At 35.7% G+C, this 13,490-nt stretch overlaps 1 protein-coding gene across 1 annotated transcript; it reads right to left on the bottom strand.

Moving 5' to 3' along the window:
• Positions 1 to 880: 880 nt before the first annotated feature.
• Positions 881 to 7,615, bottom strand: LOC143597905 (uncharacterized). The gene is made up of 15 exons (XM_077076282.1): positions 7,204 to 7,615; positions 5,554 to 6,334; positions 5,292 to 5,383; positions 4,999 to 5,208; positions 4,516 to 4,917; positions 4,262 to 4,440; positions 3,695 to 3,845; positions 3,465 to 3,599; positions 3,319 to 3,390; positions 2,460 to 2,573; positions 2,217 to 2,378; positions 1,899 to 2,129; positions 1,744 to 1,823; positions 1,568 to 1,663; positions 881 to 1,475 (listed from the first exon to the last, which is right to left on the bottom strand). Exons 2-15 carry the CDS (start codon positions 6,296 to 6,298, stop codon positions 881 to 883), a joined length of 3,264 nt encoding a protein of 1,087 aa, XP_076932397.1. The 5' UTR covers positions 6,299 to 6,334; positions 7,204 to 7,615.
• Between the last annotated feature and the right edge of the window lie 5,875 nt (positions 7,616 to 13,490).

Below are 13,490 nucleotides of genomic sequence, written 5' to 3'. Positions count from 1 at the left end.
AGGTTTGTATCTTATAGTAATAGGGGTTAATTTTATAATGTCTTTTGTTATAATCATAATATTGTACACATATGCTAACCATGGAGTTTCAAAAAGAAAAATATATTTTCTTGTCATTGCTATACATTTTTCATATGCTAAAAGAAGATACTATATCCTTACTAAATAACCATTTTGTTGATATATTAAACAAATAGAATTAAAAAATTTATAAATACCCCAATTATATTTTTTTGGCTTCCCTCATACGAGATCCGACTCCTAATTTTATAGTTTTCTAAATATTTCACTATCACATACCAACGGTTAATTCATAACCATTATCGGTTTATACAACATCACAATTCACATTATCACAAGCTCTAACAAATACGACACCTAAATTAGCTACCCTCACTGTCTTTCCTAACTACCACAAGCTCTAACAAATACGACACCTAAATTAGCTACCCTCATTGTCTTCCCTAACCACCACAAGCTCTAACACGACACCTAATTCTAACCACCATAGCTCACAAATTCAAAACAATGAGAAAAATAAAACTTTACAAATCTAAACTCTCAATTTATTTAACATGAAAACACTAGACGCACAAAATCATAGAAGTGTGATGAAGAAAAAAGGAGGGTTCATTTCTTTTTTATATTTATTATCGATTAAACAAATGTAAAATACACATATTGTGCCAAACAAGATGTTAAATTATCCAATTTTACTACAACTGTTACAATTCAGAATGCGAACCAAATACGAAACAATCAAACTGAATACAAAGTGCAACTTTAATTAGTATTAAACAAGCTTTGTAAAAATGTAATTGAATTTCACCAATATCACATCCCAATCAAAAATAAAACATTGCAAATGATTCAATATCTTCTAGTATACATTCAAAAGTAATAACACACAAAATTTAATAGAAACACGATCATCTTCTAACTGCGTTTCTTGTGGTTTTTTCTTTTTGACTTTCAATCCGTTAATCGCTAAAGCATTCGAGACGCTTTGTCCTTGAAGCTTCTTAACCACACTAGACATACCCTTCCTTGCAGCCGCCCGATGCTCTGGCCTACGGCTAACCAACTTACGGTCCAGTGGCCAATAAGCGTAAGGCTCAAACTTCCCCTTCCTCTTCAAATCTCCACCTGCCTTCTTGCTCGAGTATTCTGACCCCGTGTAAGCCCAACCTGACTGACTCGTTTTCCTTCGTTTTTCTGTTTTTCGAGACGCCACACTCCTCACATCAGCTTCAGACTCGGTGATCTCTTTCTTGAAACGCGTGTCGTCTTCGGCGGATATTATTAGCCTTCCGTCAGCGTCTATCACCGGCTCATCATCAGACTGCAGCTTCCTTTTCAGACTGTCACCGGATCTTAGGGACGATCTTGTCCTTTCACGGTCAAGCAAGTCGAGTGGCTCGTCTTCTAACTCTTCATACCCGACTTCTGCCAACCTCTGCCTTGCTCTTTTGGACCTGAATTATAATTATTAAAATAAAAATACTTTAATCTATTATTTATTTATATTTATACTTTAGTATAAAATATTTGAGTCAAAAGAACAAACTTGATTGATAACTTTTTGGAACTATGTGGGCCCATATCTTCGGTTTCGTCATCACCAAAATCAGAGAATATTTTTGTATGATTCCATCTGCTCAACCTGTGGGCAAAAATAAAAATATACAACTTAATTCACGCTTAAATTATCGAATTCTAACTAATGATGATGTGTGACCGAACCTTGACGTGGTTGCTTTTGTTAGACGAGACTTAGTTTCCTCGGTGTTGGCAGAATGTTTTCGCTCTTTTCGTTCGTTTATCTGCAGTAACGATATTGTTTAGTTAAACCTAATTTGATAGATGGATAGATTGAGTCGGTCGACAACGCAACAAACCTTTCTTATATTTGTGAGCAGCTTCATATGCTCTTCGGGCATCACTTCCTTAACAGCATCAAGACCACACTTTTTCACAAGCATTTCGAGGAGCTGCTTCACCTTTGCTTTAAAATGATTCTTGCTACTACTTTGCCAGCTCAGCAACGCGTCCACCATGCTCCCCATATGACTTTGCAACCCTTCAGCTTGTGACTTGGCAACCAATACCTTTAGAAAACCTAAACTGGCCTGCAGCAATAAAGAATTAGAAACACTATAAAATGTAGCAAATGCTAAACGAATATTTATAAATATATATCTTGGTTCAATGGATACTTTATTTATTTCTCTGCTCTTTCTTTGAAGAAGGAGAAACGTTGACGGAAGAACAATGAAAGCGTTTGATAGAAGATCGTTGAACTCGTATGTCAAACGAGCAATGCCCTTAACCGCTGCACTAATCATGTGAGGTGTCTCCCCAGCAAGGCCACCAGCCACCTACACCAACCAAAATGAATATTACGTACTTATCGTCTTATCAGTGATAATTAACAGCAGCCGTAAAAGTTTTTTCTATACCATGTTGAAAAAGTTATATAAGTTCTCCTTGCTTCCACCCTTGTCTTCATCCGCGCAGGCATGACCAATTTGAACAATAATCTCATATGCTCTGTTTCTCGTTTTCTTGTTAGACTGCATGCAAATCATAGATTTAGATATATGAACAAGTGGAGATGTTAAACGAGTCATGTTCGTGAGCTGACGGATCCAGCCAAAAACGAACCCGAAAACTTGACACAAGCCCGAACACGACCTAAACTCGGAAACCGTGTTAAGACACGCTGTTAGAAACCAGAAATCTAAATTACTGAAATTATAATGATTAGCCACATTCGAGATAGGCTTGATCTCCAAACAAAGGTAACACACCCTAATTTTGATAAATAAACATTCGACAATGGAAATAAATGCAGAACATGTTATAAATACTAATCCTAATAACAGTTATTAAACTGCTCCACTACTCCTATTTTTGCTGAATAACCGGTTTCCTATCACACGTCGAATACGAAACGCATAATCATGGGTTGAACTGAACATGACCCGTTTAACCTCTTTTTTTGTGTTCACGTACTAATACCTTAGTTTTACAACTTTACAACAACAAAAAGATACAAACTAATATAAAATAATTAAATTTTCATTTTAAAATCTTATGTCGAGCTTCCCTTTTTGTTTTAAATTTTAGCATAAGATACCCATAACAATTAAATTTACATAAAACACATTTAAAAAAAAAAGTAAATGGGTTAAACGAGTCAACCCAAACCCGCAAATTTCATGCTAGGTTCGTGTTGTGTTTTGTTTTCGTGTCGTTTTCAGTCAAGATGTAAAACGAAGCTTTGTTAATTTAACAGCATGACTTAATAGTAAATACCTCCTTAAGCCCAAGTACAATTTCAGTCAAGAAAGATGCAACGATTTCACGTTTCATCTGTTCTGAATTATCCTGCAAAACAATACTTTTATTACATCTAGTCTCCACTCTAGCTTGTGCATCAAGCGAGTGTTGCCAGTTGTTACCTTTGAGACGTGTGCAATCAAAAAATATAAACAGTCGAGCCTGTGCCGCTTGGCTGAAAAATGACATGAATGCATCACTTCAAACATCAGCTTAAGCAACTCTTCAAGCTTTCTTGCTATGAAACTGTCATCATGCTGTCCAACAAGGTTTTAAATCAACATGAATTCCAGTGGTTTAAGTTGAATAAAAACAAAACTTTAGGAAAAAAACTATTACATAAATAGAATACCTCGAGGATTACTGAGAGAACTTTGTAAGCCTTCTTTTGAATCAAACTTTCAGTATCCTTCAATGCAGGTTCTACTGCAAGAAATAAAAGATCAACCTCTTGTGTACCTAAGCCTGGTAAAAGTGCTACTGCCAAGTCATATAGCTTTGCCCTGTAAATGAAGAACAAGCATTCAAATCAAAATATACTTGGTATTAGAAACCAATGTCGGCGCCATCGCAGACAGTTCGCTGGTCCACGTGGCAGAAAATCGTTGGTACATGTAACAGCCTTAGGGTGTGCCACGTCAGCAATTTTTTTAAATATGAAGTTTTTAAATCAAAATTCATACAAGTGTCGATACTGTTTTGGGAGTTTATTATCTGTATCAAATATACGAGTGCTGAGCGTTTATTTCCGTTTTGTTTCTTGCATTGCTTTTTTATTTTAAAAAATATGCTTACTAATTTATTTTCAAGTTTACTGCTGGTATTGCAATAAAGTTAACCGATACCGACTAAATCCACAACATGCGGGTTTTGTTAGCTAGTTGATTATTAAAACTAGGATTTATATAAAGATGCTTACCGAGTTTGTGTCAGGGAAGCTTCGTTTGAAGAGTTATCAATTTCCATAGAACTGGAAACTTTAGTATCTTGTGTTTTGCCAGCTTCCTTTGTCACCTTTAGTAATTTCTGCATTGTGCTCTTAAACAGCCTCGAGACGTCATTTTTGTCAGCAATAGATGCAAACTCACCAATTGTTCTCTACAAAATGGAATATTAACAAACCCTTGAGACGAACTTTATAAATATACAAGACCTCAAAGTCAAACTTGCTACCTGCAAAGATCCACCGTCATCTTTGGAAGATTTAACAAAAACTCCTGACAGTGCAGACAAAATCTCACGTGCAGAGGATCTTAACGCGACCAAATTACGAGCTACAAATTTTGAAGTGTAGAGAGAAACTGCTCGCTGTTGACTAACGCTGACTTTACCAGAGGGTTCACTTTCCCCTTCCGTTGCTTTTTTATTCTGTTGAACAAGAATCTGCAGACTGGAGCATATTACTCCACGAAAATCAGGCTCTTTGCGAAGAGAACGGCATAATTCATTTTCTAAATCCTTAAAACTCTCAAAAGTATCCACAGGATAGTTGCAAAATGAAGGCAGTAAAGACCATAGAGAATATACAAGCCCGTCAAGACTCCTGGCAGAATGAATACGTCCTTCTTGCTCATGCTAGTACAAGCAAACATGTCAAAAGTCAAAACACCGGATGAAACTGAAACGTGATATAGGAGAGTACAGAAACACCCGTACCTTTGCAGATTTTAGCTTCAAGACTCGAATATTTTCCAATAAAGATTCATTAAAAAAGCTTAGCTTAGCACCGACTATGTTCTGCTTCAAGATAGGAAGTAGCCATACATTGACATCAGACGGATCTTGAGCTTCTACATTCAAAGGCAGGACCTTTAAGAATGTTTCGGGCCCTAGTGCAACGACAGCCACACCAATACAATCATGCAACTGCAAAGAAAAAAGTAGTACTTTAATGTACTGATAATAACAAAATAGTGAAATACAGATACCTTAATGCAACTACAACGCACCTGTTTCCTGTAGAGGAAATCTTCATCAGGCAGTTTTTGTATGCCTTCCAAGCTCTTAAGGGTACCCTTTAAGAAGCAAGAGCTGAACTCACCTGAAAAAGTAGAGTCAAACCGCACACAGTTAGTTCTTTTTACACAGTGTTGTAGAACTCACTAGGCGCTAGTCGGGCAGTAAAATACCTACTAACGATCAATCGGATTAGATTTTTATATGTAAATTACAAAATTATATGTGTGTGTGTAGCTGGGATTAGTTAAGTACCTAGTTTATCAAACATTGCTGCCACAACTTGAAATGACATGTCCCAAACAGCAGCAAAGCTATAATCGAGTAAACTTTCAACAGTCGCACAAAGTTTTTCAATAATTGTTGGTGCAGATTTTCTCACACTCCCACTTGTCTTAATTTGATCTACACCCTGTTTGATCAAGCTCTCATCAATGCATGTATGTATCAAGTTCTTTAACGCCTCCATTGCAACCGATAAAGGCTCCTCGTGTTCAGAGCCTAAGATATCTTTAAATGCACTGAAAACAACTGGAAGCTTGACAACACATGCTTGACGGTTGAGAGAAAAAGCCTTCTTCATCCCGACATCCAAGAGTCTAGCAGTGAAAGTCAAGTTGTCACCAGACATCTCGTTTGAAGAAACCGAGGTGGCTAACGAGCATAACAAATCAACCAACGCTTCAGGAGAGACATCTACAGTTGGTTGGATACAAAGAAAATACAAAGCGTCTGTAATCCGCCGAGTGGCTGCAGGTTGGTGTAGAGCTAAAAGAGATTTGAAGTAATTAAGAATCTTTGTTGAGAACTTGACAGACAGAAGCGGAAGAGTATCCTTGAGGGAATCCAAAACGTATAAGACCTCCTGAGCTCTAGAACCGCCTTCTTTAGGGTTTGAGTTTGTATTTGACCCGCCAGCAAGCAGAAGAAACCGCTCAAAGGTACCTGCAATGGCTTCACTAGCAGGTGCCAGCACTGACGTTTCTTGGAAGCCTTGCATGACATCACGGAGACAAACATGTGCTTGTCGTCGTACCTGATCAAAGCATAACATTTTTAGCATAATAATAGCTAACTTAACATATAATGTTGCAATTCAAAACTTGGTTTATTAAACTTAGTGCAACAATATTCACTGCTTATTATAAATTCAGTTTAGAAATCAGTTTTCCATTTTGCATACTGGTTAGTAGGGTATTTTAGGGATAATTACCAAAATAAGCATGTTGATCGAAAATATTCTTAAAATACGGATGAAACAATTTTCCTTACGAAAATAAGCATGCATATTCAATGCCTATTTTGAGAATATTTTAGTCAAACATGCCTAGTTTGGGCGGTGGAGTACCGACTAGCGATTCATATGTATTAGCGTATATATATACATACATTTTTTTTCAAAATTAATATAAGACTTTTCAAACTTGTAAGTTAAACTGGATTAATAAGTATAATTTTTCAAACACTTGAAAATTTATGACCAAATTTTACCGATTTTGGGCCAATTTGAACCAACTATCAGTTCGATTAGGTATAATCAATTCAGTAATCTTTGATTAATAGCGATTTATACAACACTGATTATAAGCAGTAAAATTACGAAACATAATAAAAAAATATCTAAACTTTAATCACATATGCCTCCCTCTTATCAATGTTAATTAATAAAATCAATTCAGTAGCATAGTGATTCACTTTAAATCGTTTACTAATCACGATTCATACAACAATGAACACATACGATAGAAAAAAAATGTAAACTTTAATCACATATGCCTCCTAGCAATCAAATTACCTCCATACATAATCAAACATAAGCTAAATTGGATTAATAAGTATAATTTTTCAACTCGTCCAACACCCAACAACCAACAATGTTAATAAAGCCCCAAGCAATACTATTACCTTGGGTCTTGAATCGGCAATGAACCTGATGAGCACCCCGAACAAGCTCGAAACCCGGTCGTCCCACCAGGCCTTACCTGCAACAACCAACAAACATTTGAGACACTTGAAGGCGTCCGTAACACCAGCTTCCGACTGATTAACAACGACCACCACCCTTGAAAGCAAACCCGAGAGGGTGTCAAACTCCTTGACGAGAGCAGCACGTGAGACGGTGGGGAGAATAAAGGATAGAATGGCAACGAGAGCGTCCACATGGTGGTTAGGGGTTGATGATAATAATAATAATAATCTGTCGAGAGATGAAGAGGTGGCGGCGAAGTAAGCGAGTGGGGTGAGAGGGTGGTGGAGGGTCTTTGAGGGTTTGAGAGATGTCTCCGATGATGCTGCAGATGATGTCGTTGTTGCTGAAGTGGGTTAACAGTCTACTGCAGAAGTCGTCTGGTGTTGGTACGTCCATGGCGGCAGCAGTTAGGGTTTTAGGTTGTGGTAAAATGATGATTTAAGAGATATATTTGCAAGAGTTAACGGCCATTTTCAATTTTGTCCTCACATATTTAAACATTGCCCAATTACGTCCTACCGTCTAACGGCATCCAATTATACCGTTAGTTTAATACGTCGGTTTTATACAAAATATTAATTAATTACAAGTTTTACAATATTAAATTATGATTTAATAAGATTAATCAAACAAGCAAACTGTTTTCCAAAACTTAAAGGGAGTGGTTCAACTATTAACACGATCACCCTAGCCAACTGGACTAGAGTGTGACTTGGTCATAACCTGGAACTACAAATACTTAAGTCGCAGACAAAAACCCATAATTATATATACATGAACCCTGGATAATCAATCGGCCAAACCGTTCAACGTTTGGCCGATTAGCCATAGGGTTAATCAAATATAGACAACGACGGACTTAATCATATAACTAGTTACTTGTAACGGTGATAAATTGCGGTTTAATTAGATCGATAATAGGTCGGCGATGCTTTGATCAAGAACAGGTCCAAGAATGGCGTGAAAATATAATTAACCTTAGGGGTATTGATGGCACTGCTAAGAGGATTGCGTATGTGTGATGAATTGAGTTAATATGATCGTTATAACATATCTTAAGAAACGGGTTTTAAGGACGGCTTGTTTGCTTTAGCAATTCATTTTTTATTCTTTTTTCTAATTGTATTATACATTAAGACGGTTTTTAAGGCATTGAACGATTCTTAAAAATCAGTTTTGATTATAATTACGAGAATTAAGGTGCAAGAAACAATCGGGTTGCGGGTAAAGATATGAATACGGGTTTGGGTTTGAATATGGTTTATGGGTTAAACGGGTTTAGGGTTAAAGGATATAATAATATAACTAATATTGCAGATTTTACAATTTGGTCCTTCAAGATTTGAGATGGAAACACTAAAGAGTTAAAGTATAATTTAGGGTAAAATTTGAATATAATCCAAAGTTATTAATTAAATATAATAAGCAAATATTAATAAAATAATATTAACTCGAATCACGCGATATTTCTTGGTAAAATTTTCCGATTATAAAAACGGGTCGGGTAACGGTTAATAAAATAACAATTTAAAATCCGAGTTGTTACAATCTCCCTTACTATAGGGAATTTCGTCCCAAAATTAAAGGATGCTATAACAAAATCATTAGATTTTAAAGAAAGGAAAATTTTAAATATAAATTTTAAAATTAATCATAATACAAAACTTTGAATAGTTAAAACAACGTTCCAAATGAAAATCTGATAAGAACACTTATATATAGGATGTACCAGCGGCTTATCCACAATGTCCTTATCATCTTTACGTTTTTACCGTTATCTCAACTACTTTCGATTCTATGTTATGACACACAATTGTACGCATTATGATTTTCATGCGAGGACTTTGATAATTATGTTCCGGACCATAATTATTTAGATCGTCGGATGCTCCACATGATTCGTCCCATCGTGTGGATTTAAAAAAAAACGTTTGAAAATATAATTTCAATATAAATCTTTTAGGGAAAAGAGTTATAAAAGAGACACCTTTTAAATAAAAATTATAGTTTGGTTATTTAAAATGAGGAATTTTATAAAATAATCCTTCGATAATTTTAAACTTTACTCGAGAGACATAAAATAGGAAGTTTTAATTAGTACTTCAATAATTCATAAAAACGTTAATCCACAATTTATTAAACTAGCTGGCGACCCTCGCGCTTCGCGGCGGGTCAAGTCTCTTTCAATGTAAACGACCCTGTGTGTTGCGACTGATCCAATCCTTAGAATAAGTAAATGCATCAGTCACACCATATTATACAATATTATACAAACCTATGGTTGTGTTTCGTATCCTTCTTCCAACCTATACCCGCATATCCAAAATAATAAGGTAATCCATCCCATTCTTTAATCACCTATATTGCATCACTCACAAATGGGCATTGTAATAATGTAATTGTTGAATGAAAATTAAGTCTGAAGGTAATATTTATTGCCATATATAAAAAGTTTGTCCTCATATTACAATCAATCTTAATCTTAAAGTTTCATACTGGACACATAATAAGCATTTCAATAGGCATTTATACCCCAAGTTTTTAAATGGACATTTAAAACCAAACTTAACAGTGAATCAAAAGTACCATATATGAAAGCAAATTCCTAGATTTCAATGCATCTTCTTTGAAAACTAATATGAGAAATGCACATCTAATATTAACAGTGAATGAAAAGTACAAAATTTCAGAGAATAATTGCCCTTTAATTCCTCAATAAAATATAGTAGATAATAATATAGGAATTAAAACTATAGGTTTGAATTTCATACTTTGAAGTAACTGAGAAAAATGTATCAGGAGAATTTCAGAGAATAATTGCCCTTTAATTCCTCAATAAAATATAGAAGATAATACTATAGGAATTAAAACTATAGGTTTGAATTTCATACTTTTAAGAAAGTAATTGAGAAAAAATGTATCAGCATAATTGAATTAAACACCATGGAAAGCATTAGGCAGTTATGCCAAAGTTTGTTTTTGATATCCATGTATCAAATTTTATTTACACACTAACGCCTAACTAAAAGACATACATGTTGTAGGACCTGTAGGAGTGCCTTCACCAGTGCATTTTCTTCTTAGTCAGATTCAAATATTAACAATTCTGCAAACAAACATGCTAAAGTTAACATTAAAATTCAAATAGTGATTCCATTGAATTCATGTAAACTAAACCGGCTTAACTCTTTCGTTTTCGTTGGCATATGAATCCTTGCAAAACAGATGACAAAGAAATATAAGTGAGAAGGGACACAAACTATTGTTTTATCAAGTTAAATAAGCAATATAATTGATTAGCCTCTAATCATTTGTGGTCGTCCATGGCGAAGCTATAAACTAATAACTGTGATTCATAAATCTAATTTATGTTAATCCTACTCATATATAGTTACAAAAGCTAAGAAATTTTGAAAAAGGAACTAATCGACTCAGAGTCATGGCAGCATCTGGTTTCCTGTTTCAAGCTACCTAATTTTCCAAGCCAAGAATACATCATCATCATCATCATCGTTGATTTAATAATCAAAAATCAGTTTCAAGACTCCAAATTAACCATAAATTAGTTAACACAATGGACTTGAAAAAGGGTATCATCTATTGCAACGAAGAAAGGTTCATGCTTTAGAAGGGATAAACAAAGTAGAGCATAACTTGATAGTGAATAAAATCAAAGTCTATCAATCACAAAGTAGAGCATGACTTGATAGGATCATTAAGCTTTTTGGCGTCAGCTTCAATCAGGTAGGTGACATAATCATCAAAGTTAGTAGGTCTTCTAGACCTGGATGACCTCCTGAGTTGATTAGCGGGTTCAACATTTTCTTGGTTTGAGTATTTGATGTGCCTTCATTTTCTGTTATAACGGGTTCTGAGTGTGGAGAAGGTGGTGCAGAAGGTTCAATTGCATGGGGTACAAGATGAATAACCGGAGTTACAATAATCGACGAGTCTCCCCCCTCCCCCCGCGTCTTGTATTTCTTGCAATTCTTCATAAGGGTTAGTACCGCTCCCACTGATCTTGTAATCCTCCATGAACACGACACGCTTGGTTTCTACAATACGAGTGACATGTGAAGGATAACATAAACGATAACCCTTTGAATTTTCAGGATACCCGATAAAGAAGTAGGTAACAATTTTAGGGTTAAGTTTCTTTAGGAAAGGGTTATAAAGGTTTGCTTCAGCAATACAGCCCATACTTTCATATAATTAAGACTCGGTTTCCTTCCTGTCCAAAATTCATAAGGAGTTTTAGGGACAGACTTAGAATGAACTCTATTGAGTATATGAACGGTTGCTTTTAAGGCTTTAGTCCAAAGAAATAGAGGTAAATTAGTGTTGGCTAACATACTGCGTACCATATCCATAAGGGTTCAATTTCTCCTTTCAGCGACACCATTTTGTTGAGGAGTACTGGAATGGTATATTGGTTCACGATCCCATGGCCCTTACAAAACTCATAAAATCGACCCCCGGGCCTGAACCCACACCAGTATGTTTTCCATAATATTCACCTCCTCTATCTGATCTAACAACTTTTATTTGACGATCTAATTGCTTTTCAACTTCAGTTTTATAATCTTTAAAAGTTGTAACAGATTCATATTTATCTTTAATGAGATACAGGTACATATCGGGAATAATCATCAATGAAAGTGATAAATGAAGTATGCCTAGCTATGCCAGCAATGGGGTAAGGACCACTAATATCAGTATGAATGAGTTCTAATAAATTAGAGCTCCTAATGGCGCCTTTCTTATTTGTTGATGTCATTTTGCCTTTAAGGATTTGACACATGTTTCAAAATTGGTGAAATTAAGATGTGGTAATACTTCATTCTTCACGAGGCGGGCTAACCAGTCTCGTGAGATGTGGCCTAAACGTTGATGCCACAACATAGAAGAAGTCTCTAAGTCTCGTTTATCTTTAATCTTTGTGAGTGATTTATTAATATTATAAGACAACAAAGATTTAGAAAAATTATCATCTAGTTCTAATCTATAAAGACCACCATCCAAAAAGCCATAACCATACACTTGAGAATTTAAAGAAATAGTAAGTTTGCCATGACCATGAGAAACATCAAAATCGTCCATCTATAACTTTGGTCCTAATACAAGATTCCGAGTAATCTCAGGAATATATAAGGTATCATAAATTTTAATACATACACCAGTTTTCATTATTCATTGTAAAGTTCCCACAGCCTTGACTTTGAGTTCTTTATCATTCCCTAGTCTTAGTGTTCTTTGGTTTCTTTCCAGCTTCCAGATTGAAAGGAATCCCTTAGTAGAATTGGTCACATGAAGCATAGAACCAGAATCAAACCACCATGTATTAGCAGGAACAGTTAAATTATAGGACTCAAGTATCATAAAGAGATCATTACCTTTTTTATCCAGCCACTCCTTAAAGTATGAACAATACTTCTTCTTATGAATGTACTTCTTACAGTACTTGCAGAAAGGCTTCCCAATGGAGTTCTGAGAGCTGGACGAGGCACATGTATTAGTCTTATGAACTTTAGCAAACTCCTTTCTTGGATTAGTGTTCTTCCTCTTCTTGGAACTGGTGGTAAGGTAAGCAACTTCAGGTTTGTCCATCTTTATATGCTCTTCCTCTTGCACGCACATAGCCATCAGCTCACTCATAGTCCATTTGTACTTCTGGGTGTTGTAATTGATCTTGAAAGCTTCATAGGCAGCTAGAAGATATGTCATGATGAAGTGCACCAGAAAACCATCACTGATCTCCGTGTCTAATCCCTTCAGCTTATGGGCCATGTCGTTCATCATCATAGTGTGCCCACGAATGCCACTCCTTCCATCGTACTTAGTAGTCACGTACTTGAGAATAAGAGTACTAGCATGCGCCTTAGACGTTCCTTTGAATTGTTCCTCCACGGAAGCCAGATAGGTTTTAGCATCTTCAGAGTCTGGAATGGATCCTCTTATGGGTAGGGCCGGCTCATAGGGGTGGCGGGGTGGTCGACGGCCATAGGCGCGACACCTCGTTAGGCCCGAATTTTTTTAAAAAAATATATATATTTATTTTTCTTAAAAACAATATGTATATTTAATGTTTAAACTCAATTACATGACCACTAGCCTGGTCTAGTGGCAAAGGGGTATTACTCTCAATCAAAAGGTTATGGGTTCTAGTCTCATTTGATACATTTTTAATCCTATTTTATACAAAAAATTTTCACACAACCCAAAT

This window comes from Bidens hawaiensis, unplaced genomic scaffold, assembly GCF_021521415.1.
Source record: "Bidens hawaiensis isolate Kalapana, Puna unplaced genomic scaffold, B.hawaiensis_p1.1 tig00049236_1, whole genome shotgun sequence".
Lineage (NCBI taxonomy): Eukaryota > Viridiplantae > Streptophyta > Magnoliopsida > Asterales > Asteraceae > Bidens > Bidens hawaiensis.
This window is presented reverse-complemented; position numbering and strand designations above follow the sequence as displayed.

Coding starts and splice junctions, on each gene's coding strand:
- LOC143597905 (XM_077076282.1), bottom strand. CDS start 6,298: ATGCAAGGCTTCCAAGAAACGTCAGTGCTGGCACCTGCTAGTGAAGCC. Junction 1,664..1,743: donor ACAAAAGCAACCACGTCAAG/GTTCGGTCACAC, acceptor TTTTGCCCACAG/GTTGAGCAGATGGAATCATA. Junction 1,476..1,567: donor TCCAAAAAGTTATCAATCAA/GTTTGTTCTTTT, acceptor ATTATAATTCAG/GTCCAAAAGAGCAAGGCAGA.